The 25,097-nt window shown below is 39.6% G+C and overlaps 1 protein-coding gene across 4 annotated transcripts in view; it reads left to right on the top strand.

The window, feature by feature from the left end:
• tfe3a (transcription factor binding to IGHM enhancer 3a) overlaps positions 1-24,123 on the top strand; it is a 35,853-nt gene extending 11,730 nt beyond the window's left edge. For 2 of the 4 annotated variants that reach the window (XM_079827840.1, XM_079827842.1), the window contains exons 3-10: positions 507-735; positions 2,394-2,618; positions 8,119-8,214; positions 10,439-10,568; positions 15,573-15,629; positions 15,814-15,889; positions 16,160-16,307; positions 21,075-24,123. In XM_079827840.1, coding sequence (XP_079683966.1) covers positions 507-735; positions 2,394-2,618; positions 8,119-8,214; positions 10,439-10,568; positions 15,573-15,629; positions 15,814-15,889; positions 16,160-16,307; positions 21,075-21,503 — 1,390 coding nt within the window. In that variant the 3' untranslated portion in view covers positions 21,504-24,123. The remainder of the gene's footprint in view (positions 1-506; positions 736-2,393; positions 2,619-8,118; positions 8,215-10,438; positions 10,569-15,572; positions 15,630-15,813; positions 15,890-16,159; positions 16,308-21,074) is intronic. The other 2 variants (XM_079827841.1, XM_079827843.1) reach the window with 1 other exon arrangement.
• The last annotated feature ends 974 nt before the right edge of the window (positions 24,124-25,097 follow it).

Raw genomic sequence — 25,097 nt, 5'->3', positions numbered from 1 at the left:
AATATGTATTGAAATCCAATGCGTTTCTGATTTGTTTATCATTCTGTCGGATGCTTGACGATGCAGTTTGCTTTCTCTAGTCTTGAGTTGTTACATTGTTTTAACTATGAATAAATCCGGTGAAATAAACATTTAACGTCCACAATATGATGTATTTCAGAGCAGGAAATAATGTAGAGAAGCATTTGATAATATTAATCAGGATTTAATTGGATCAGGCAATCATTTTAATGGTTTCTATATTCTACCGCTTCATTTTTTATGTTTTTCTTCAAAGTAGCATGCACAATAATACCTTTTAAAATAAGAAAACATTGTATGACAAATAAAGTTTCATGATCTCACGAACGAGAGAGAATTATTTCTGGCCATCTTGTGTTTTTGAATGACTGTTCTCATGCTGTCTGCTTTTAATGGATCGGGAACGGTGAACTCTCAGCCCTGCGTTTCCAAAATAGCATGTGGTACTCTAAGCTTATTTACCTTCTCATCATCTGCCCCCGTAGTGGCTCTCTGACCTCCGCTGACCCCGTGACCCCAGCCGGCTCCGTGATGACGTCACGCGTGTTGATGAGGCAGGAGCTGATGCGCCAGCAGGCTCAGGATCAGGAGAGAAGAGAGGCCCAGAAACAGGCATCCAGCGCTCAACAGCGCCTTACTGACGCCAGCCCTGCCATCTCTGTGGCCTCCACCCTGCCTGCAACCCCGGCCCAGGTGCCCGTGGAAGTGCTGAAGGTATCACATCTATTAAAATCAACATCAAATGTGACCCTGTCTGTGAAACCCCGGCTAAAGTCGCATAATCTAATTAGGAGATATAGAGCTTCAAAGTAGTCATAGCCATAAAAATGACCAAAACAGGCAATTTGTGTTTATTGCTGTAAATGATAGATTATACCAAGGGCTTTGAGATGCAGTACTCAATTTTTAATTTATAATATTATAAATACTGAAATTAATGATTTTATTGAAGCTACGTTTTATTATTTTGCACCCAAAAATACCGGACGTGGGCTTCTTACATATTGATTTGAATCGTCTCTTTGTTTACTTTGGATGCAGAAACAACTCCTGATTCTTATATCATTCGGTTCAGAAACGTATTTTTTACAATTACAAAGTGCAAACCGACCATAATATCAATCCGCACGACCAAGGATCAGATCAGTGTCGGGAAAGGCAAGAAAACGACGACTTAAGCCGGGTTACGATTTCTGTGTGGATTTCTTTGTGTCATCACCGACATTTCAGGAACAGTTTATTTGTTTCCTAACTCCACCTTCTGCCTATACATCCATCTTATTTTAAAGACATTTAATGGCTGCGACGTGTCGAAATAGTTTGTTTTTTTGGATGCTGATGCGCTGGGTTTATGAATTCGCTCTCTGACAGGGCGGCCGCGGCAAGTGAAGCGCAAGGGACGGAACAGCTGATAGTTTAATTAATAATGATTAATATAGGCCTACTGTTTTTTGTAGGCTAAATAAAGAACCCGTATTATATATTAATATAAAAAAGTTGCGTATGTCCTTCGGAAGTAAAGCTATTGCGTCTGATGTTTTGGTTTCGGTTTGTAAACCTATACGAATAGAACATGCATGAATGAGAACATAAAGTGCAGGACGTGCTTTATGTAAAAGAGTTATTAAGCACAATGAGCCATGAAAAAATCCTAATGAATCTTAATCTAATCGAATTGTGAGACAAGTGAAGATTCACAGTTATAACTATCTGCACAAAGTTTGAGACTGACCTGTTAACTTGTTAGGGCATTAGGTCAAGTCCTGGATTTACTCCAAATGTTACACCGTGAGATTTTCTATGGATGTTTTATATATTAATGGAAATATATAGGCCTATTAATGACATTTTCTACTGAGATTTAATTTTACTAATAAAGTTATAGCCTACAAATCATTAGAGTGAACTGACTTGGTAAATCAAGCTCTTGTGGTGCCAATGTTTCACACTTTTTGGACATGCACATCATAATAAATAGACTTGTTTTACAAAACTAAGAATTTTCCTATATCACTGAAAATGGGAGAATCTTAGCTTTAATGTGGTATATGGCACATTATCAGAATAATAATGGTTAAAATGTTTTACAATTACAAAAATAAGCTTGTTTTTAAAATTGGAATTTCTCAAAATCATGATTTTCTGAGGCCGAAATTCAGCTAACATTTGACATGATCTTACTCAGTCAATATTAAAGATATCAAGGTTATATTTTCACAGAATGTTCTTTACATTATGTAGGATGATTTTATGTATAAAACAGCGAATTACAAAAAAAATGACTTTAGCTGGGTTTTCACAGACAGGGTCACAAATATGATACTGTTTACAATATTAAAAGGAACTAACGTTGTCTTGTGTTTGAATCCCAGGTTCAAACTCACTTGGAAAACCCGACAAAGTACCACATCCAACAAGCTCAGAGGCAACAAGTGAAGCAATACCTCTCTCACACCCTTAGCAATAAATTATCCAATCAGACGCTGGCAACAACGCTTTCGCCCCAGCCTCCCTCCGCCCCTGAGTTGGCCCCGGCTGCCAGTAGCACTCCCAGTAGCCCACTGGCTGTGCTCAGCCTTGGATCCAACAAAGAAGAGGTACAAACTAAACACAGATCAAATCTTTCTGCTATAGAATGTATATCGCCAAGAATGCTGTGGGGTTAGTAAGATAAAAAAAAGAAATTAATACTCCTATTTAGCTTTTAGGACGCGTTAAAGGGTTAGTTCACCCAAAAATGAAAATTCTATCATTAATTACTCACCCTCATGTCGTTCGACACCCGTAAGACCTCCGTTCATCTTCAGACACAAATGAAGATATTTTAGTGTAAAGCTGATGCTGAGAAAGGCTTCAGATAGGCCTCCATTGGCATTCAGTACATTTACACTCCCAAGACCCATAAAAGGCACTAAAAACGTTGTTACAAAGTCCATCTCACCACAGTGGCTCTACAATAATTTAACGATACGACGACAATAGTTTTTGTGCGCAAAAAAAATCAAAATAACGACTTTATTCAACCTCTTCTTGTCTTCCGTGTGTGCCTCCCATAGACTGTAAAAAAATATGGACGTAGTGTCCGTGACGTCACCCATAGGATTCTGAAGAGCCGTTCTGAAGCGCAATGGTGGCCGTTGCCATCTTGGCAGCGCGTCATCGCGCGTCACTCCCGGATAACAGAAAATGGGCAAAAAGGCGGGACGTAGGCGGAGCTTAAGTGACGCGATGACTAACAGACAGCAGATAAATGGCTATCCACCTGTCACTCGAAGTGGCCACGCCCTTAATTATGCAGAACTTTAAGGCTTTATATAATGTAAACGAATGAGCTATAAAAAAATTCACCCCCCTCACAGTTGTCATGAAGGGCAAAATTAGCCGTATAGACCAAAAGCACAATTTGTCCCAGACTGTAAACATGTGTTCTTCTGCTGTAAAGTTGGGCATTTTAACATGAGCTCAATGAGATTCTGCTCCCTTCTGGATCCTGTCCCTAGCGGCCAGTCGATGAATTGCAGTTTGAGGCACTTCCGTATTGGCTTCAAGAGAAACTGCGGGAGGAGCCGCTTGGTGCCTCCACGACGCATGCGCGAGAATATGACGTAGATCCGGCACTCGGGAATCCATGAAATGCACACTTAAGCCCCATTTTGAGAACTACGCCGAGACCTAAAGCACGATCAATGTAGAATTCAACAGCTTAGACACGCGCGTCTTCCTCTGCTTGTAAACAAATCTCTTCTGGGTCATGTGTCCGAACGCCGGATCTGCGTCATATTCTCGCGCATGCGTCGTGGAGGCACACACGGAAGACAAGAACAAGTTGGATAAAGGTGTTATTTTGATTTTTTTTTCGCACAAAAACTATTGTCGTCGCATCGTAAAATTATTGTAGAGCCACTGTGGTGAGATGGACTTTGTAACGACGTTTTTAGTGCCTTTTATGGGTCTTGGGAGTGTAAATGTACTGAATGCCAATGGAGGCCTGTCTGAAGCCTTTCTCAGCATCAGCTTTACACTAAAATATCTTCATTTGTGTCTGAAGATGAACGGAGGTCTTACGGGTGTCCAACGACATGAGGGTGAGGAATTAATGACAGAATTTTCATTTTTGGGTGAACTAACCCTTTAAATTGATCGAAAGTGACAGTAAAGACAATGTAAATAAAATGCAGTAAATGCATGAAAATATGAAGCAGCACAACTGTTTTCATCATTGATAATAGTAAGAAAGGTTTCTTGAGCAGCAAATCATCATATTGAATGATTTCTGAAGGATCATGTGACACTGAAGGCTGGAGTAATGATGCTGAAAATACAGCTTTGATCACAGGAATAAATTACATTTCACTGTATATTTACCGTATTTACTGAACCGTTTGGGTACAGGGCTTCCGGTGCACGTGAATGCAATCTTTAACAGTCGGAGTTCCCACACAAACATATTAAGTGTTCAGTCCATTTTATTACGAAATTCATACTATAAATGCCATTTTGACGCTCTTTAATGTGGCGTGACTGATCACTGTACAGGCTCATGTGAACGCGATCATCTCTTCCTGACGAATAAACATGAATTAATATCTCACGGTATGTTGAGGATACATTACAACTTACTGAAGCGCATCACATGTGGTGTAATCGCTCAATCAGTGTTTCAACGGCGGAAAGACGTCAATAAAACAGCTTGAGAATAATGTCCCGCAGCATCACATGACCTCAGACGTCATTCAGTGCCACAGCTGAGAGTTCACTAGAGAAATCAACTCTTTCACTGAATATATGACCGATATTAGCCGTTATATTCATCATATTCTACTGAACCTGTGACTGATGTCTGGATTATTAATGTGTGTTTAAATAAACCTGTCATGAAAATGACACCCACTGTGTATAAATGATTATATTCCAACAACGAATTGAAGAAAAAACTATTTTATAATTAGATTTAGAAGTGAATGCAAAAACTGAGTGTTGATTATTATATCTAAACATAAACCGCAGCTGAATTTAGGCTCATAGTTTGGGCTCTGTCCTTTAATATTATAGTAATGTGTGAGTAACGGCTCCCTATAGTTTACAGCTTTACCTTTAACAAACTTTTAGTTATAATTGAATGTATTTAAGGACAGACACAATTTGTTCAATAAACCACTGTTTAATAAAAATAAATAAAAAGCAATTTTGTAAAACTGCTGTACCGAACCCGTAACGATCAGAGTAACAACAGTTATTTTAAATGATGGCCATATTTTACAATATAGTTTTTTTAGTCTTTGATAAGAATAAGATACTTTTTTTCAAAAACATTACAAAATCTTACCTGAATGGTTGTGTATCTTCAATGAGTTTCAATCTCCAAATGATGTAACAGTACCACATCATGGCAATGAAGTTATTGTAAAGAAAATAAAGAATAAAGTCCTTGAGCCAATGCCACAACAAAAGTTGACCCATTTCCACAATCACTGGCAGCATTAGTGTGATGCTCTGTGCTCTGGCCTACTTCCACATGCACTATTACTACATATCCCTTCGATCTTAGTGTTACTTGTTTCTGACATGATTCTAGGCTGTTGGTGTGAGTGTTTTCTAGGGTGTTCTGTACTCTAAAAAATGCTGGGTTAAAAACAACCCAAGTTGGATTGAAAATGGACTAACCCAGCAATTGGGTTGTTTGAAGCAAACTTTCAACCCAACCACTGGGTTAAAACAACCCAATTGCTGGGTTTGTCCATTTTCAACCCAACTTGGGTTGTTTTTAACCCAGCATTTTTAGAGTGTGTGGGGTTTCACACTGATCCCCAAAGTCTCTGTGATCTTCTTGATATGTCTTTGGTCCCTTCTTCAATGAAAGTTGTATTTGTGCCTGTTTTATTCTCTGCCTAGGAAAAAAATAATTTTTGATTGCTTAAAAAAAGTAACCGCTGCACAAACGTATACAATTATGCATGATTATCCAAAGTGACTTATATTGCTTTCAAGGTTTATTATTTATTATTAGTTCATGCATTCCCTGGAAATCAAACCCATGACCTTGGATTAGGGCTTAAAATCCATATTCTATACACACACACACACGCAGTTGTTGCCAAAAGTGACATCTTCACCCTTTAGTTGTAGTAAATGTATGCTTTTTCCTGTGAGATTTAGAAAAAAAATTCATTGCTTTGCATTGTAAAATTTAATATGTAGCAGTAGTTTGCCCCTTTTTTGCCAAATAATTAAAATATTTAAAATATAAAAAAATATATATTTTCCTCATATTTTGATGGTTTAATCGAACTCTGGACATCACTTTTGGCCACCACTGTGTGCGTGTGTGTGCGTATGTACGTGTGTACATGTGTGCGTGCGTGTGTACGCGTGTGTGTGTGACTGTGTGTGTGTACACGTGCGTGTGACTGTGTGCGTGTGTGTGTGCGTATGTACATGTGTGAGTGTGTGTGTGTTCGTGTACGCGTGCGTGTGTGAGTGTGTGCGTGCGTGTGTGTGCGCGTATGTACATGTGTGTGTGTGTGTGTGTGTTCGTGTACGTGTGACTGTGTGTGCGTACGAGTGTGTGTGTGTGTACACGTGCGTGTGACTGTGTGCGTGTGTGTGTGCGTATGTACATGTGTGCGTGTGTGTGTGTTTGTGTACGCGTGCGTGTGACTGTGTGTGCGTGCGTGTGAGTGTGTGCCTGCGCGTATGTGCATGTGTGTGTGTGTTTTCTTGTACGTGTGACTGTGTATGTGTGTGTGCGTGTGTGCCCGTGCATGTGTGTGTACGCGTGCGTGTGTGTGTGACTGTGTGTGCGTATGTGCGTGTGTGCGCGCGCATGTGTGTGACTGTGCGTGTGTGCGCGTGTGTGTGTGTGACTGTGCGTGCGTGTGTGCGTTCGTGCGTGTTTGTGCAAAATGTGTTTGTGTGTGTGCGTGCGTGTGACTGTGTGTGCGTATGTACGTGTGTACGCGTGTGTGACTGTGTGCGTGCGTGTGTGCGTTCGTGCATGTTCGTGCAAAATGTGTGTGTGTGCGTGCGTGTGCCCGTGTGTGTGTGTGTGTGTGTGCGTGCGTGCCTGTGCGTGTGTGTGTGTGTGTGTGTGTGTGTGTGTATGCGTGACTGTGTGTGCGTGCGTGCGTGCATGTGTGTGTTCGTGCGTGTTCATGCAAAATGTGTGTGTGTGTGTGCGTGCGTGTGTGTGCGCGTGTGTGAGTGTGTGACTGTGTGTGTGACTGTGAGTGCGTGTGTGTGCGTGAGTGTGTGTGCGCGCGCGTGTGTGTGTGTGCGTGCGCGTGTGTGCGTGATTTGACCTACTTTCACTTGCAAAATTACACAACTTTTACTATTCTTCTGACTAATTACGAGATATTTACTTTTGAGGATTTTACATACAGTATCTCAAATCTGCCCCGGATCTGTCCCAGTAAGATATCAGCACATTAACCATTCACTTTCATATTCTGATATGATACAGTTTGTGTGAGAAGTCAAAGTTTAGTGTTATCAAACAATGCTGCATTGACAGGATAAGGGTTTATTCTCCAACCAGCTTGTACTTTAGGCCGCTTATTTTGCTAGTCATAGTCTGTGAATTTCACATGCTTACAAAACGGCACTAACCAGTAATTATTGTCCTAATAATCTCAAGTCTTAAGCCGTTTAGAGTATGCTAGACAACTAATTAAGTGTTTGGCTCTGAGATTCTTTTGAAGAATTCGCCTCGCGTTTACTAAATACAATAGTGCGCTTTGTTAAGTCTGCGTGAAGTCGGCTAGACTCTCTCAGGCACTTTGCTTTTGGTACCACATTGTGCTGGTAAATATCACACTCGAGGCTCAATGACCCCTGCACACTTTGCACTTGCTGTGGGCTTGGCTATTAAAGCCTTTCAATCCTGTATTTCTCCTGTTCATGTACTGAAGGACCACTGTCTGGAAAACCCTACGATGAAATACAAGCTGGCTAAGGTTGGAGACTTTTATCCTCATGTGGCCGGTGTGTCACTCTGGAAACTGCTGTGTCGTGTGTTATTTAGACATCCGTCTGCCTCATGACTCAACGTGGAAGTCACACTTTAGCCGATTTTCATTATGTTTTTGATATGCACAGATTGAAGACGTCATCGATGACATCATCAGCCTGGAATCAAGTTTAAACGATGAATTTATGACCCTGATCGACTCGGGTTTGCAGCTTCCCAACACGGTATGTAGCAACATCCTCAACTCTATTGAGGATCAATTGAGCAATGCTTTCATAAGAACTGATTAGGTAAATTTAAGCTACACTGTGTAACTTTTTTTGTTTATTCTTAGCTAAAAACACTTAGTTCTTTCTAAAATATACGTGCTCATTAATGTATATTTACTTCTTTCAAGTAATAAAGTATTCTCGTAAGTTTATAATATGCAATTGAAAATACATACGGGTGAGGGGTTCGAATGCCGGTCGCCATGTTGCCCCTCCATCTTGAAAGTACATTAGCCAAAGAGGGACATACCCGTAAATTCAAGCTTCGCCTTTCGCGTTTTAACACTCGATGGCACCGTGTCGAATGTGGACGAGGTCGAACTGGAAGCCATGTTAATCTTGGACTAAATCGGCCACCGTAGGAGTTAAAACGAAATCGGAATTGAGAGGAACAGAAACTAATATTCACTGGATGGTCATATACCTTTTCACCACTAGATGGGGGAAAATATCACACAGTGTAGCTTTAAACTTGTTTTGAAACATCTTACCATGCATATATAATTTACTGATGATGATGATGATGCCATTAGTCAGAGTTTCCGTTAATGAATTGAACCCCACAAGTCTTTTGCAAGCTAATTTGTCTCCAAGCGAATCCTGCCCTGACATGCCATTGCTTTGGAAATACAATTACGGTTTTCATATCAGTAATTTTCAGTTGAGTTCAGGTAAGAGGCGCTTGCGTAATCCGTCATGATTAAAGGTTAACTTAGGGCTTCTGAATTGTCAGTGAAGTGTTTGCATTCGGGACGTTTGGGTTGAATGTAGGCTTGAAACACTGGAAGCAAATATAAACTTCTGACACATGGCTCACAATGGGTGGGGCGGCACACCGTGGAGGAGTGACAGAGATCTGCCGCGCACACACACACACACACACTGGCCACTCAACGTGTGTGTGCACGAGCTGATTTCTGTGGCGTTTTTAACACTCCAAAAGATATTTCCCCATTTCTAAACGTCCCCTTTTACGGAGAGACACGCAGAAAGAGGAAGCACTTTGCGGGTGTGTAAGAGAACATGAGGATTCTGGTGTTACTGCCGGAGAATGAGAAGAAAAAGGGCCAGATTGAGGTACATTTAGCACATTTTATCTCTCTGCTTCATTGCCTGTGTTATCACTTTCTGTTTAAATGCTGTGTGACGATGGTAGGTTGTGTCTTAGTTGCTTTCGAGCCTGTTGTGAACAGTCTGATGGGTTTATTTGAGCATATGCTTCTGGACTGCAAATTTGACATAATTGATTTTTGCACAGGTGTCACTTCATCGGTTTCACGAATCAAAAGTCACCTTTCAGGCTGGCTCTGTTTGTCAAGATGAATGAAAGGTGTTTTCTGCGTGTTTGAAACGTCAAACATGGTTATGGATCTTATATAACTGGTTTAATAATAAAAAATGTCTGACTTCACTCTCAATGCAGCTATGGGTCGATGAAATACAAGCGGTGACATTTTTATTTTGTCAGTGTGAATATTTTAAAGCTACACTGTGTAAGTTTTTTAGTTTATTCTTAGCTAAAAACACTGAGTTCTTTCAAAAATATATGTGCTCATTAATGTATATTTACTTCTTTCAAGTAATAAAGTATTCTCGTAAGTTTATAATATGCAATTGAAAATACATACGGGTGAGGGTTCGAATGCCGGTCGCCATGTTGCCCCTCCATCTTGAAAGTACATTAGCCAAAGAGGGACATACCCGTAAATTCAAGCTTCGCCTTTCGCGTTTTAACACTCGATGGCACCGTGTCCAATGTGGACGAGGTCGAACTGGAAGCCATGTTAATCTTGGACAAAATCGGCCACCGTAGGAGTTAAAACGAAATCGGAATTGAGAGGAAGAGAAACTAATATTCACTGGATGGTCGTATACCTTTACACCACTAGATGGGGGAAAATATCACACAGTGTAGCTTTAAGCATAAATTTGTCTGTTTTATGATCTCAATTCATATAATTGTCCTTGACTTGTCCAGTTTGTTTCACTTTACAAATAAACATGCACACAAAAACCGTTTGCCCATTGTGAAAGATGTCGCCCTTCAGATATGACGGTTCATGTTTGTGGTTATCTGAAGGTTATCCATACGCTGCACCATGTGTGATGAGAGGGCCTCTGACCAGATAAAGCAGTGGGCGGGGTCCTGATTTAATGCGTTGTGGTTGGTTTTCAACAGCTGCCAGTCTCAGGAAATCTCCTGGATGTGTACAGCGGTCCGGGCATGGCGGCGCCCACCATCACCGTCAGCAACTCTTGCCCTGCAGACCTGCACAACGTCAAGAGAGAGTTGACCGGTCTGTATCACGGTCTGTGGCATCTCTTTATCTTACTGCTTCTTCTTCCTCATTTCTCTGGCACAGATTCTTCACCGACCAGTTGACTCAGTCTGACTGTATCAGCAAAGCTGCACACCACATTTGCCATTTCCCAATTTCACTGCAGTTCCCAGTTGAGATCTGTTCACAGACACACAGTGTTAACATACAATAATCGCTGCATATGATTCATTATTGAATCAGAGGATATTTGTGCTTTTGCAGAACTTGTGACTAAGTAGCAGAGGTGGACAGTAACAGTAACAAGTACATTTACTTGAGTACTGTACTTAAGTACACTTTTTGAGTATCTGTACTTTCCTTGAGTAGTATTTTTTCTGGAAACTTATAACTTTTACTTCACTACATTTGAAAGGCAAATATCGTACTTTTTACTCCACTACATTTCTATCAAGGCCCTCGAAGTAGAAAGTCGTAGCCGCTTTGAAAGTCAGTGGATGATTTGTTTTCTTCTTTAAAACGTGATTAGTTTTTTTTTTTTTTTGTAGACAGCCTATCAGTAATCACTCTTGTAGGATCACATGAAGTTCAATGATTTCCAAGTATTTTTTGAACACTAATCAATTGATGGCAAAATAGAAGGCGGCAGTTCCCAGACGCAGTGCGTGCAAACATAGTCATACTTAAAAGTTAAAATTCAGAAGAGCAGATGTGGATAAGTCTGAAAAAGTGCACACAGAAAGCTGCCTCTCAGAGGCCAGACAACAAGTACTGAATTTAAGTCTATTGAATCTACTAAAATCTTATTATAGTCAATTAAAACTAGACTAAAACTAAAACAATTCAGATGCATAAAATGTTGTAGTCAAAAGACTATGACTAAAACTAAATCACAATTTGCTGTTTGTGAAAAATGATTTTTATAGATTTACCCGCCAAGTCGCCATAGCCTTGTGGATAGAGCGCTAACGCATAGCTAACGTTCCACAATGATGTTAGTTAGCATACAAAAACGACGTAGTTGGACTAATAATGTTAACTGAAGTCCTTTCAGAAATATGTTTTTACATAATCCTGTCAAATAAACACAATGTAGAAACCTTTCTTTTCTAGTATGATTTTGACTTTGATAAGAGCTTTGTAACTTTTAAGCAAGTATTTAAATGAGTTCAAGGTATGCTAGCATGACTGGCTTAAACCACCATGATGGAACAGCGTGCATTCATACAATTCAACAATAATAAAATAATAATATGTTTACTTTTACTTTTGATATTAAGTACTTTTAAAAGCAAGTACTTCTGTACTTTTACTTAAGTAAAAATCTGTCTTTGCAACTTTTACTTGTAATGGAGCTATATTTAACCAATAGTACTTATACTTTTACTCAAGTAATGGAGTTGTGTACTTTGTCCACCTCTGCTAAGTAGTTAGTGTAATGCATCAGTCACTGGCCAGCATGCATAAAAAGAGAATTATAGAAGTTAAACTGGTGTTTTAATAGCAATTGTTATAAATAAGCAGTGTTTTATTAGACTTATATGGTTTGTGAATCTTAGGTCACGTTCACACCGCAGCAGAACACGGTTGTCAGTAGGGCTGCAAAATATATCGAAATATCGCAACTGTACATATCACAATATGCATTTCGCAAGGGTACGCAATATCTGAATGGTTTTAATAGGCTACTTCAACTTTGTGAAAAGTGTACGTTTTAGTTTGACGCATATATCAGAGAATAGACTGGGCACACGACTAATACTAATTTGACTTTCTTGACGTTAAAATTAGTTATTAAACATAATAACTTGCGAAAAACAACTCCTTGCAGTCTGACACACACACACGAAACGTGCGCACAAGCCGTTCTTTTTTTCTGTGTCGTGTTTACACTTCTACTGTCAAATACACACAGTTATGTCTTGATGAGTATTCATGTAAACACAGTCGGTTATGCTTTAAGTGAAAGATATCAGTTGGGGGAAGAAATAGATTTTACACACTTAAAGTAATATCGTATCGCATATTGCATTATTTAACAAGGATATCGCATATTTCTTCAATATCGCACAGCCCTAGTTGTCAGTAGGGGTGGGCGATATAGCCTCAAAATTATATCATGATATTTCAAGAATATTTGCGATTCTGATATTTATGACGATATAGAAAAAATGTATTGGTGATTGCAATCAAATGTAAGCAAAGTAAAAAAAGTAGCCTTGGTACAAGTTGGTAGTGTTTTCCCAGGAAATCTTAAGTAAAAGTATAACATAACACCTTGACATTTTAATGTAACAATAACAAAGTAATTTATGCCATAGTCTGTCTGAATACTCGAGTCTGATTGGTTGGAAAGTGCGCAATAAAATAGTTTAATGGACAGATAGTTCCAAGTCAGTTGAATCACCGTTCTATATTAATGCCCTGTTTTCATTTAAGCGCACAGACACACACACAAATACACACACACACACACACACACACACACACACACATACACACACATAGGCCTAAGTCACTCGCATACAGAGCACAGAGATCTTTTAGTCTATATGGGGAGCTGGATCACTACATTAGCAACGATGGAGTTACATCGCTATTTTTAAATAATAAACGGCCATCTTCATTGTTAATGGTGAACTATGTAAAAAAATGTCAGTAAAACATCCAAAAACCACTAGGCCAGTGTTATATATTTTGTTCAGTTGAGTACTTACAATATCCCAAATGTTTCCAACTATTTGTAAATCATGAGAAAATTGCTATTTTAATATATCTCTCTCTCTCTCTAGCTCTTGACTTGATAATTCAAATAAATTCTATAATTCATTCATTCAAATAAATGTAATCTTACGCTCTACTTTATCTCTGTGTCTGAGTCAGAGTGGGCAGAATGCTAGATCTAACCGTAATAACCGTCAGCGGTCAAACATTGCGCTGCAAACATCAATAACAGCTTTGAGTTGGCAATGTTGTCAATGTCTGTCCTCTTGTAACCAAACCACTTCCATACTGTTGAAGTAGCTAAATCGCCATCGGAGGCTGACATGCTGCTCTTACTCTCAGACAGATGTTGTTGTACGCGCTAGGGAACGTAAATGCGCATAACGTCATCATTGATATCGCGATATATTACTTTTTTTTATCATGTAAAAATGTATCCGGTGTTATCGTGGACGGTATGATATGGCACACCCCTAGTTGTCAGTCCTGTGTTTGAGTCCTTATTACGTTTACATTCACACACCGTTCTGTTGTTTACAGGAGGGACAACCACATTCGTTAACTAAACTCACACCTGTACATTTTCAGGACTCACAAATGCATTCTCGGGAAAAAACGGACTTGATAACCGACTCCAGTGTGAACCGAACCGGACTGGGCAACTAGTTGTCATGTCATACAGCGCAAGAGTGTGTGTTGCGTGTGGTTTCAGTGACTTACAGCGACAGATATATGAGTAGTTTGTCATCTGAAGGTTTTTGATCCAGTCACACTTCTCCACCAGAGCCAGTTTTGTGAAAGAGTGGAGTGACCCATACTTGGAATTTGTGCTCTGCATTTAACCCACCCAAGTGCACACTAGGGATGGAACGATTACCGGTTTCACGATAAACCACGATAAAATGTACTGACGGTTAGTAATATTGTTTAAAAATTAATTATCATTAAAACCGGGCGTGATTATCACGATTTTGAAAACGCGCGGTAAATCCTAAGTCCAAAAACAGCGCACCGTTGTTTTTTGAATGAGAAGAAATGTCAGAAGGCAGTGACAGCACTCTGGGGATTGTTCAGCCTCTAAAAGGACCAAATCTGAGGTGTGTCATATTTTGGCTTTTACAAAAGTCCTGAGGGAAACTTAATCGCAGATGGTCATCCTGTCTGCAGAACATGCCAGAATAAAGTCACTGTAATAGGGGGAACACTTCAAAACTACGAACGCAAGGCAAGTGGACTTTGACCTCAATACCAAAACTACATCTGGTATTACTACCACTCACACTAGCCTCTTTGGCGGTTGAACTTATTATAGTCTTCAAAAAAGCCATCTGTTATAATCGCGTTGCGTTTATACGTTTAAGATTCGCGAATTTAGGGACCATCTCTATTAAATACAAGATTGGTATACACGTTGCTTACTTCTATAGCATTTGAAGAAAATGACTTAGTCATAAAACCAGCTGTAAAGTGTTCATCTAGGTGCCAGGTATTTTTGATATTTAATAAAAAACTCAAAGTTATATGAAAATACGGATATGCATTATTTCACTAGGATACTGTTTGGGCTCATGCACAAAATATGCTAGATTTAAATGCATCATAGCTGATAGAACACTGATGAGAATATTGCTGGAGAATATATTTACAGATATAATATTAGAGGTTATATTTACACCAAATTATTATTATTTATGTGTTAATGAATAATGAATCACTCAATTCTCATTGGCTACCTGCTGACAGTGTTACCCGCCAATTGCAAAATTCACCCACATTTGGCACATGGTCGGGTGTTAATTTCAGGCCCTGGTTACGGCCCTAGGCATCGCCATCTTTGAAATAGCTTTGGTCACTGTCGGTATAGTTCCTGGTAAGAGAAAACGGGCTTGACTCCCGTTGCACGTTCATACCCACAGTATTCGAGACGCTACTGTAAGTTTGCGGTGTGAACAAGGCATTTCGAGAATCACATCTGTAAGTAAATGCAGTTGTCAATCCCCATAACTGACTGTGTGGAACGTAGCCTATTTAGCTTACATAACACCTTAAAAGTGCAGTGAAGTACATCCTTGTATCTCAGTTTTACTATCAACCACTATAAATAAGTAATTTGTTGGTTGATTCCCACAAAAAGTCCCACTTTTGGGACCGAACCATCTGTTTGTTCAGCCAATGGCAGACTGAGAAAGTGTACCTGTTTGAAAAGAGTCGTTTTTGTGGCCGTTCTGTCTGGTGATTGTAGTGATAAAGAAATTGAACACTTCCCCATTCAAATTAAACATAAATTGTCATGTTATTTTTTTCTTATAGATGCAGAGGCAAAAGCTATTATGAAGGAGAGACAGAAAAAAGACAACCATAACCTGAGTGAGTTTTGATTTCTTACAATGTCATTACTATCTGCACATAACCTGAAGATTAACCGTCTTTGATAGAGTATAAGGAAGTAAATTACATTTCTATTTATCTGAAACATGTTGCCTGTCTAGTTGTTCCCATCCATTTGAAGTATGTGTGTGTGCGTGTGTGTGTGTGTGTGTGTGTTTTGCAGTTGAGAGAAGAAGAAGATTCAACATTAATGACCGCATTAAGGAACTTGGAGCTCTCATTCCAAAGTCCTCTGACCCGTCAGTATCACTGCTCTCATTCTCACTTCTCTCTGGTTTTCTACAGTGATCGTTTGCACTGCTGAATGAATTCAGTTAGAAAGATCATTTAAGTTATAATGACACTGAGGTACAAAATTATGAGACAATTAGTGAATATTTCATTGTTTGAATTTTTTGTAATGCTAAAATATCCTAAGAAGTATCTAAGTAGAATATGAGTGGAGGATTTTGGATGATGTTTCATTCAGTGCATGCGTCTGTAAGAGCATTGGCATGTTTTCTCGACAGGGAGATGCGCTGGAACAAGGGCACCATCTTAAAGGCGTCAGTCGACTACATCCGCAAGCTACAGAAGGAGCAGCAGAGAGCCAAAGAGATGGAGATGAGACAGAAGAAACTTGAACATGCCAACCGCAGTCTGCTGCTGCGCATTCAGGTATTCTGCAGCACACATTCACACACGCACTCTTTTGCCAAATTTAAATCCACAGAGTTATTTGATACACTATTATAGTTTTAGTAATTTTATGTGCTTTTGTCATTTTTATTATATATATTACAGTGAATTAAAAATCTCCTGACATAAAGTTGTCTTCAACAGTTTAAAATCACTTGTTTTTAAACCACAATACTTTAAAATGCATGCAAACGAACACCGCAGCATCACGTGAGGGCATAACCGCGATAGATACGATAGTCCAAAATTTCTACCGATTGACACATTTTTGTGTCCTAGTATCATGGAATTAATTTTAGCAATGGCCTAGCGGTTAAAGCTGCACTATGTAACATTTTTTCTGTAAAATATCCAAAAACCACTAGGCCAGTGTTTTATATTTTGTTCAGTTGTGCTTACAATATCCCAAATGTTTCCAACTATTTGTAAATCGTGAGATGCTGTTTTACCCGAGGAACCGGGACGTGTGAGGGCGTGGCCTGTCGATGACATCATATCTGCGTTAGCTTCGGTTTCTGGTTTTATTCTGCAGAAACGCTTTACTCTCACTGCAGTGTGAACAAGTGTCATAGCAGCCGCTGAGAGAACACACAGAGTAACGCCATCCCATCATCAACACACTCAGATGTGTGTAATGTGATCAGCAGAGCTGCGTTACCTCACACTCATGAGCGGAGGAGAGGAAGTGGCGACTGTGGCATAATAAAAGTCCCGCTGCTCGCGAGGCTTGTGTTGTGTTCATCTTATTAACAATCGCTCCAGCGGTTCCTCAGCTCCACAACACTCGTCCTGCTCTGCTTCACTACAGTAACGCTAATAATCACATCCATCAACATGATTTCTGCCCGAGTCCTGTCCCGATTCTTTCCCACCGGCTGTGAGCTGAAGACCACATGTCCCAAGAGTCTGCGCTCAAACGTGCCGTCATCAAACTACGCCTTTGTTTTGAATAGGCGACCTCTAGCGGACGGAAAAGCTACATAGTGCACCTTTAAGCACACATTTCGGACCCATTGGGCACTATTTTAACGGTCTGAAGTGCATGGCGCAGATTAGATTAGATTAGATTAGATTCAACTTTATTGTCATTACACAAGTACAAGTACAAGGCAACGAAATGCAGTTTAGGTCTAACCAGAAGTGCAATAGCAGCAAGTGCAGGATATACAATGGATGCGTAAGTGCAGGACATGGATATGTACTGAATATGTATAAATATGTATAAATAGAGAGACGTTATTACTATAAACAGAACTGAATTTACAGGTGAATATGTACAGTGAATAAATATACAGATGGCTATTACTATAAAAAGAATTTACAGGTGAATATGTACTATGAATACAATATACAGATGGCTATTACTATAATCAGAATTTTACAGATAGAGGTATACAATAATATGTTAGGCTAATATGAGGAATAGCAGTGGATTAGGGTAGTGCAATAAATTATGGACAGAGCTATCCGGAAAAAAAAGTGTAAAGTGCAGTGGAAAGTGGTTGCATATTACATTTAGAAGTACAGTGCAAAAATGCAAATGTAAACATTGGTACTATAGATACAGTCAGCAGTGCAAATGAGCATAATCCAGTTAAGATATGGCAGTGTAAGATGCATATGTAAACAGTTGTTACTGTGATAAACAGTCGGTAGTGCAAATAACAAAGTGAAGGTGGATGTGAGGTAGGAGAGTTATCAGTATATGAGGGAAGTGGATCAGCGGGGGTTGGAGTTCAGTAAGGAGACAGCTCTGGGGAAAAAACTGTTCTTTAGTCTGCTGGTCCTGGTCCGGTGGATCCTGAAACGCCTGCCGGAGGGCAGGAGAGAAAACAGTCTGTGGGCTGGGTGCGAGGAGTCCTTGAGGATGCTGCGAGCTCGATGCAGACAGCGTTTCCTCTGGATGTGCTCGATGGCAGTTTTTTGCCATCTTAGATGCACTTAGGGTGTGTCCGAACCACTTTTGCTAGTTTAACGACGGAAAAAACTGTCGGCGCACCGGGCACATGGTCCAAAAGGGTTGTACCTTGTCTCTTAAAGCTGCACTATGTAACTTTTCCGTCCACTAGAGGTCGCCTGTTCAAAACAAAGGCGTAGTTTGATGACGCCACGTTTGAGCGCAGACTCTTGGGACATGTGGTCTTCAGCTCACAGCCGGTGGGAAAGAATCGGGACAGGACTCGGGCAGAAATCATGTTGATGGATGTGATTATTAGCGTTACTGTAGTGAAGCAGAGCAGGACGAGTGTTGTGGAGCTGAGGAACCGCTGGAGCGATTGTTAATAAGATGAACGCAACACACGCCTCGCGAGCAGCGGGACTTTTATTATGCCACAGTCGCCACTTCCGCTCCTCCGCTCATGAGTGTGAGGTAACGCAGCTCTGCTGATCATATTACACACATCTGAGTGTGTTGATGATGGGATGGCGTTACTCTGTGCGTTCTCTCAGCCGCTGCTATGACACTTGTTCACACTGCAGTGAGAGGAAAGCGTTTCTGCAGAATAAAACCAGAAACCGAGGCTAACGCAGATATGATGTCATCGACAGGCCACGCCCTCACACGTCCCGGTTAAAATAGTAATTTCTCACGATTTACAAATAGTTGGAAACATTTGGGATATTGTAAGTACTCAACTGAACAAAATATATAACACTGGCCTAGGATATTTTACTGAAAATGTTTTACATAGTGCACCTTTAATGAGTCATGGGTGTGTTTTGGGCCATCTCCCAAAAAGTGTCATCTCCCATTCCCTTTAAAAGCCAGTTGCACTCGCACCATGGCGGATTCGCTATTTACACGGCGGAATTTGCGAGGGGAAAGACTGAACGCTTCTCCAGAGAGGAGTCCTTTAATTTGTAGTATTTAAAAATGTGTGTGTGCTGCTGTGTGTGTGTGTGTGTGTGTGTGTGTAATAAGCAGAGTGTATGTGTGTTGTGCACTCGCTTATAGGCGCATATTACTAGCTCGCCCTTTAAATAACACAAAAAAGGTTTTTGTTGGTCAATGGCGCAGTCATTTTCAGTTGCCGCAAAATAGCAACACGCCTGAACACACCTTGTTTTCAGACCATGGGTGAAGAGATGGGCGCGAGTGTATTTGCTATTTAAACAACGTGGCGCTGGACGTGAAAATGATAACTACGTCAGTCTGAAACTAGCAATAAACACTTGCGTTGCGCCGGTTGTGTGATAGGGCCCATTGAGTTCTGGTGCTAATGCAAAAAGAGTCCATCTTGAATTGTGTCCTGATCCCATACCCGCTTTCTTCTCCCCATCATTTCATGTCATCTCTTTACTCTTAATGTCAAAAATACTAAAATGGATTTTGTTCTGTCAGTTTCTAGTAGTATCCAAAACTGTTGTATCTGTGTGTATCAACGGTTTACAATCCCACTGGTAGTCACCGCATCACACCATCGCTCAAATGCCAACCTAATGTCTGCAGTAGGGGTGCTCCGATCGATCGGCAACCGATCTCGATCGGCCGATAATCGCTTTGGGATGATTGATCGGCGGTCTCCAAAAAGGCCGATCTCATGAACCGATCGCGTGAGAGCGAGGGCATGATATGCAGCGACACCGTCTCATTCTCTTTCCAGCGCGGGTAAAATAATTATAATGCTGAAGGTGAGGTACAATTCATATTTCTATTAAATAACTTACGCAGTCATTTGAAAACTTTCTGTGGGATAAGTTCACAAACAGCGCGCGTGAATCACCGTGTGCGCGCTCTCTCTCCCTTTCAAAATGCTCAAATGGCTTCACATCAGCACATCGCATGTGCACTAAAATCAAGCTGCACAGTTGACACAGCACAATGCACAATCGAGGCAGTGTCGCATCGTCACTAAAGTTTATAATTTGCATTTATTTTTAAGTCTTGCCAGTGTTCAAACCGCTCAGCACTCGCGCACACGGTCTGGAGAGACACACACACAGGCCATCTCACAAAAAGCTTGCGAGTACAAATTGCGCTGAAATGGTCAGATACACACAAATGTATGTACTAAATGACCGTCTTGACGAGTGTGCACGTAAACCCCGTCGTGAACGTTTGTGCAACTGTAACCGTATCCGCTCTTAAAGTGACAGCTGTCGAATAAACTGCTGCTGTCTCTGAGTTTCTCTGTCTTGTGTTGTTTGATGAACCTTTATGACACTCACTGCTCTTGAATGACTAACTTTTGCAACCTTAAGTGTAAGGATTAATCTAATTTAATTTATTCAGGGAAGACCAATATTAATTTACATTTGATTTCTTATTAAATGTCTTTAGTATTTCTGACCTCAATACTAATGTTAGACCTACCTGAAAAATTGTTTTTAAAAAGAAAAATGCACTGCATGATCAAATATTTAGGTGAGATAATCATATACATTTATTATATACATTTATTTGGGAAAGATGGCCTACAGTAGTCTTAAGTTATCTCATTTTCTACAATAAACACTTGGTGGTTCTTCAAGATCTTGACTCAGTTCATTTAGAGTTAGTTTCATTTCTACAAAAGGTGCAAACTCTGCAAGATTATAGATAAAAGATTCCCATTCCCCTGCCATTCTGTGATCGGCAATCGGCAGATCATGATCTTGGTGATCGGCCCCAAAAATGCTGATCGGAGCATCTTCTCTAATCTGCAGGCCACCTTGTCGTCTTCAAACGAATGTTCCTTAGGTTGTGCGTGTGCATGTGTAAATGCCCCTGTTGTGGTTTAATGATTGTGCCTGTGTGATCGGCAGGAGCTGGAAATGCAGGCTCGTCTCCACGGCGTGTCTTCATCTCAGATGTCTGACTCCGCGCTGACCCAGCCGCAGGCTTTAACTCTGGATCACAACCTCAGCAATGACCTCTCCAAGACCCTTCTGTCCCTCAACCAGGCCACGCCCTCTTCTTTCTTGTCTCCGCCTTCTTCTACCTCCTCAGTGGGCGGGGCGGTCACCAGCCCTCTGGACCTCGGGACACTCAGCTTCGGCGAGTTGGATGACCCCGCTGCCTCCGTCTTTAATTCAGCCCTGATGGCGGATATGGGGTTAGGGGATATTTTGATGGATGACAGCGGCGCACTGTCGCCTGTAGGGGGCGGCGATCCCCTGCTTTCCTCAGTCTCCCCAGGAGCGTCCAAAACCAGCAGTCGTAGAAGTAGCTTCAGCATGGAAGAAGACTTGTGATGGCTTCAAACCGGACGATAGTTTTGCTTTAAGTTGCAAATCCTGCTTGCGCGCTCCAGTATCGGCCAGTAGAGGGACGTGTAATCCCAAGGTCTTTATTAATCGTCGTACTGTAGAAGTCTCATAAACAGATTTTGAGAGCCTCAAGACACAAGTATAGAAAGACTTGGGGAGCAGACGCTGATGTTTATTATCTGGACCTCTGACAAATATATAGAAGAATATATGTACATAGAGTAGATTTAGTCCAAAACATCTATTTTGTGTTTTTAATATGCAGTTGAATGAAAAGTAGCACTATAATATTAACTCATGGACACAAACCACATGAATTTATCATGTAGTACATATAAATATGATTATTTTTAGGTTGAGACCTCCAAAAGTGCGCTCTAAAAGTCTGAGAGACTTTGAAATATGCAATGCGCAGGATTTTGAATCATTAATGGAAACTATTTTAGATTCTGTATTTGTCAGCTGCTGTCATTAAAGTGAAAAGAGACAAACCAAATACTAAGATCTTAACTTAAATTTGTATGCTAATAATATACACTACTGTTCAAAAGTTAAGAAATGAATACTTTTATTCATCAAGGATGCGTAGGCCTGTCACGATTACTACTTTTTGTTTTGCGATATATCGTACCAGAAATAATTGCGATAAACGATATTATTTAAGACTATTTTAAGCCACTGAATATATAATCCTAATATAACAGCATAATAATGCAAGTAGACCTACACACTTTCAAATCACAACCTTTTTATTCTTTAGATCATGGAAATTAAGGGTAAAAAATATATTATCCTAAATAAAAAAATGTATTTAGATGTTAACTTTTTGAATCATAAATGGAAACTATTTTAGATTCTGTATTTGTCAGCTGCTGTCATTAAAGTCAAATGAGACAAACCAAATTTTAACTTGTTTGCTAAAAATATACACTACTGTTCAAAAGTTTATATATACCAATATCAAAATGAATACTTTTATTCATCAAGGATGCGTTAAATTGATCAAAAGTGGCAGTAATGACATTTATAGTGTTAAAAATATCCCTCTTTCAAATCACTTTTAACAGATTCCACATAAATATTAAGTTTACAACATGGTAATAATAATAATGATCGATAATAAGAAATTCTTGAGCTGCGAATCGTCATATTAGACTGATTTCTGAAGGATCATGTGACATTTAAAATATAGAAAACGGTGATTTTAAATTGTAATAATAGTTCAGAAATGTTTAGCAACCCCAAACATTTGAACAGTAGTGTAATTTATAATAAAAACAAATCGTATTGGATTCTAAATCTCTCAGACTTTTGGAGCTGTATATGTAGCCGATCGAATATGAAAGGGACAGTTGTGTTTTATTTCCCTTTTTTAATGTTAGAGGGTGTATCCGTGCGTTTGATAAACCTGCTCCTAAACATGCTTTTAATGTCCTCAGGAAAACACAACAGAGAAAAGAGAACATCCTGTTCAGCTCTGCTTTCATTTCCTGCTGGGACGTTTGTGTTCTTATGCGAAACTGGTGTTGATTATGGATGATCAGTCAAACCGGCTTCATGTCGAGGGTCTGAAAGGGGCAGGTATGATTTACAGGGATCATCTCGCTGACGAAGAACGTGGTGTTTGTGCATCTGCATCTCAGTCATGTGCTGATGCAGATTGTCTATGCAAGTAGTTTCACAGTGAAGTGGAGAGGGTTGTGTGAGCAGATGACCGTCGCGTTTCCTTTGACATTCAAAGACCTTTCAGCTCAGAATGTTGCACGAATCGCAATAATCAAACCCTCATTATCGTGATATATCACTGCGATCGGGATTAGGATGATATTCTGTTTTTATTTATTCCGTGATTGATGTTTTTCATACGTGCTTATAGGCATTAACGTCACATCCTGTTTTAAATACACCGTTTTGGAGCCGAAAGCAAAGGAAAATCAAAAGAAAACATTTTTTTTATGAATCTGTACAGTTGCGCAATATTTCTAGGTGACCGTGTTGAAAAGAGAAAGTGTTTTATACCACACTAGAATGATCAAATGTTTGGCATTGTTGTTTTTTTTACCCTGTAAATATGTAGTTATTGTCTTGTAGTTATGCATCATTACAGCTCATCTGTGTGTCGATGCATCATAGTGTGTAGTTTATATAATATCTATATATCACGTGCTGATTTAGCACACACACTCACACTCACATTCAGAAGAGTTTTATTTTACCGCATATATAAATCATACATTTAAGATGACATCAAATGTATTGTCACTGTTATTTAAAATAAAACATCTGAGACATGAATATCCACAGTGATGGATCGTTTTAGAGCCTCGCTGGCAAAGAGGGAACGAGATTTACATTTATAAACAATAATTAAAGCTTATTGCAATGGCCCGTTCACACCAAGAACGGTTTCTGGGTTTCTGAAGTCGTGGGTAAACTTAAAAGCAGCGAGTGAGAGAATATATCAAATATATATATTTTTGTGTTCACATTTGCTCACATATCAAAAGAAAAACTCCACAATAGTGTTTTCACAGCTTTCAAAAATAGGGAAAAAATTAAGAAAAATGTCAGTCGCTGTATTAGAAACATGGAAGCTTGTTTCCCCAACAGAATAAAAAAGTAAAAAAGGTAATTGTGACTTTTTTTATCTCACAATTCTGACTTTATATTCTCACAATTGCGAGTTTATATCTCACAATTTATGACACGCAATTGCTAGATATAAAGTCAGAATTGTGAGATAAAAGGGTTTTCCACCTCAGAATTTGACTTTATAACTTGCAATTGCGAGTTTATATCTCATAATTCTGAGAAAAGAAGTCAGAATTGCGAGTTATAAACTTGAGAGAAAAAAAGTTTATATCTTTTAACTTTATATTTATCTTTCATCAGCTTAAAGGTGCAGTGTGTAGTATTTATGAAGCTCTAGTAACAGAAATTCAACATAATATACATAACTATATTTTCAGTGGTGTATAAAGACCTTACATAATGAACCGTTATGTTTTTAATATTTTGCGCCGTCAAGTTTCTACAGTGGCCCTAAACGGACAAACTGCTCTACAGAGCGCTAGCTAGAGCTTAGATCGGGCTCAAAAAATCAAACCCAACCCTACCCGAGCCTATCAGATCCCACTCAGACATGACATTTATCTGTACTGCAGCCGATACTATACCTGTTGTAGCCATTAAACAATGCATTTTGTTTCATATTTATGTTTAAATATTATAATGTTATTTTTAAATTTCATCTGATTATGAAAAGTGCAAAGATGCGAGTGGGTCAGAAATGAGTTTGACCACTTCATTAAGTTTTGTTTTGTAGAAAGCCTTTCTTTTAAGTGAATTTCGTTGTATATTAATTTTAATCAATGTTTCATCAGCCAATTGCCTGGATTTAATAAATAATAAGCAAATAGACTACAGCAGACAATAATCGTGACATGGAGGCACGGGAGCGATCACTTTCATTCCACATGAACTGAAGCGCGTCTCATAAATAAACCCAAACTCAGCCTCACAGACATGAGGAATATGTGTATATAAAGCTTAAAATGTCCACTTTTAAATGAACAAAAA

The sequence above is a fragment of the Gobio gobio genome (genome assembly GCF_949357685.1).
Source record: "Gobio gobio genome assembly, chromosome: 10".
Taxonomy (NCBI): Eukaryota; Metazoa; Chordata; class Actinopteri; order Cypriniformes; family Gobionidae; genus Gobio; species Gobio gobio.
This window is presented reverse-complemented; position numbering and strand designations above follow the sequence as displayed.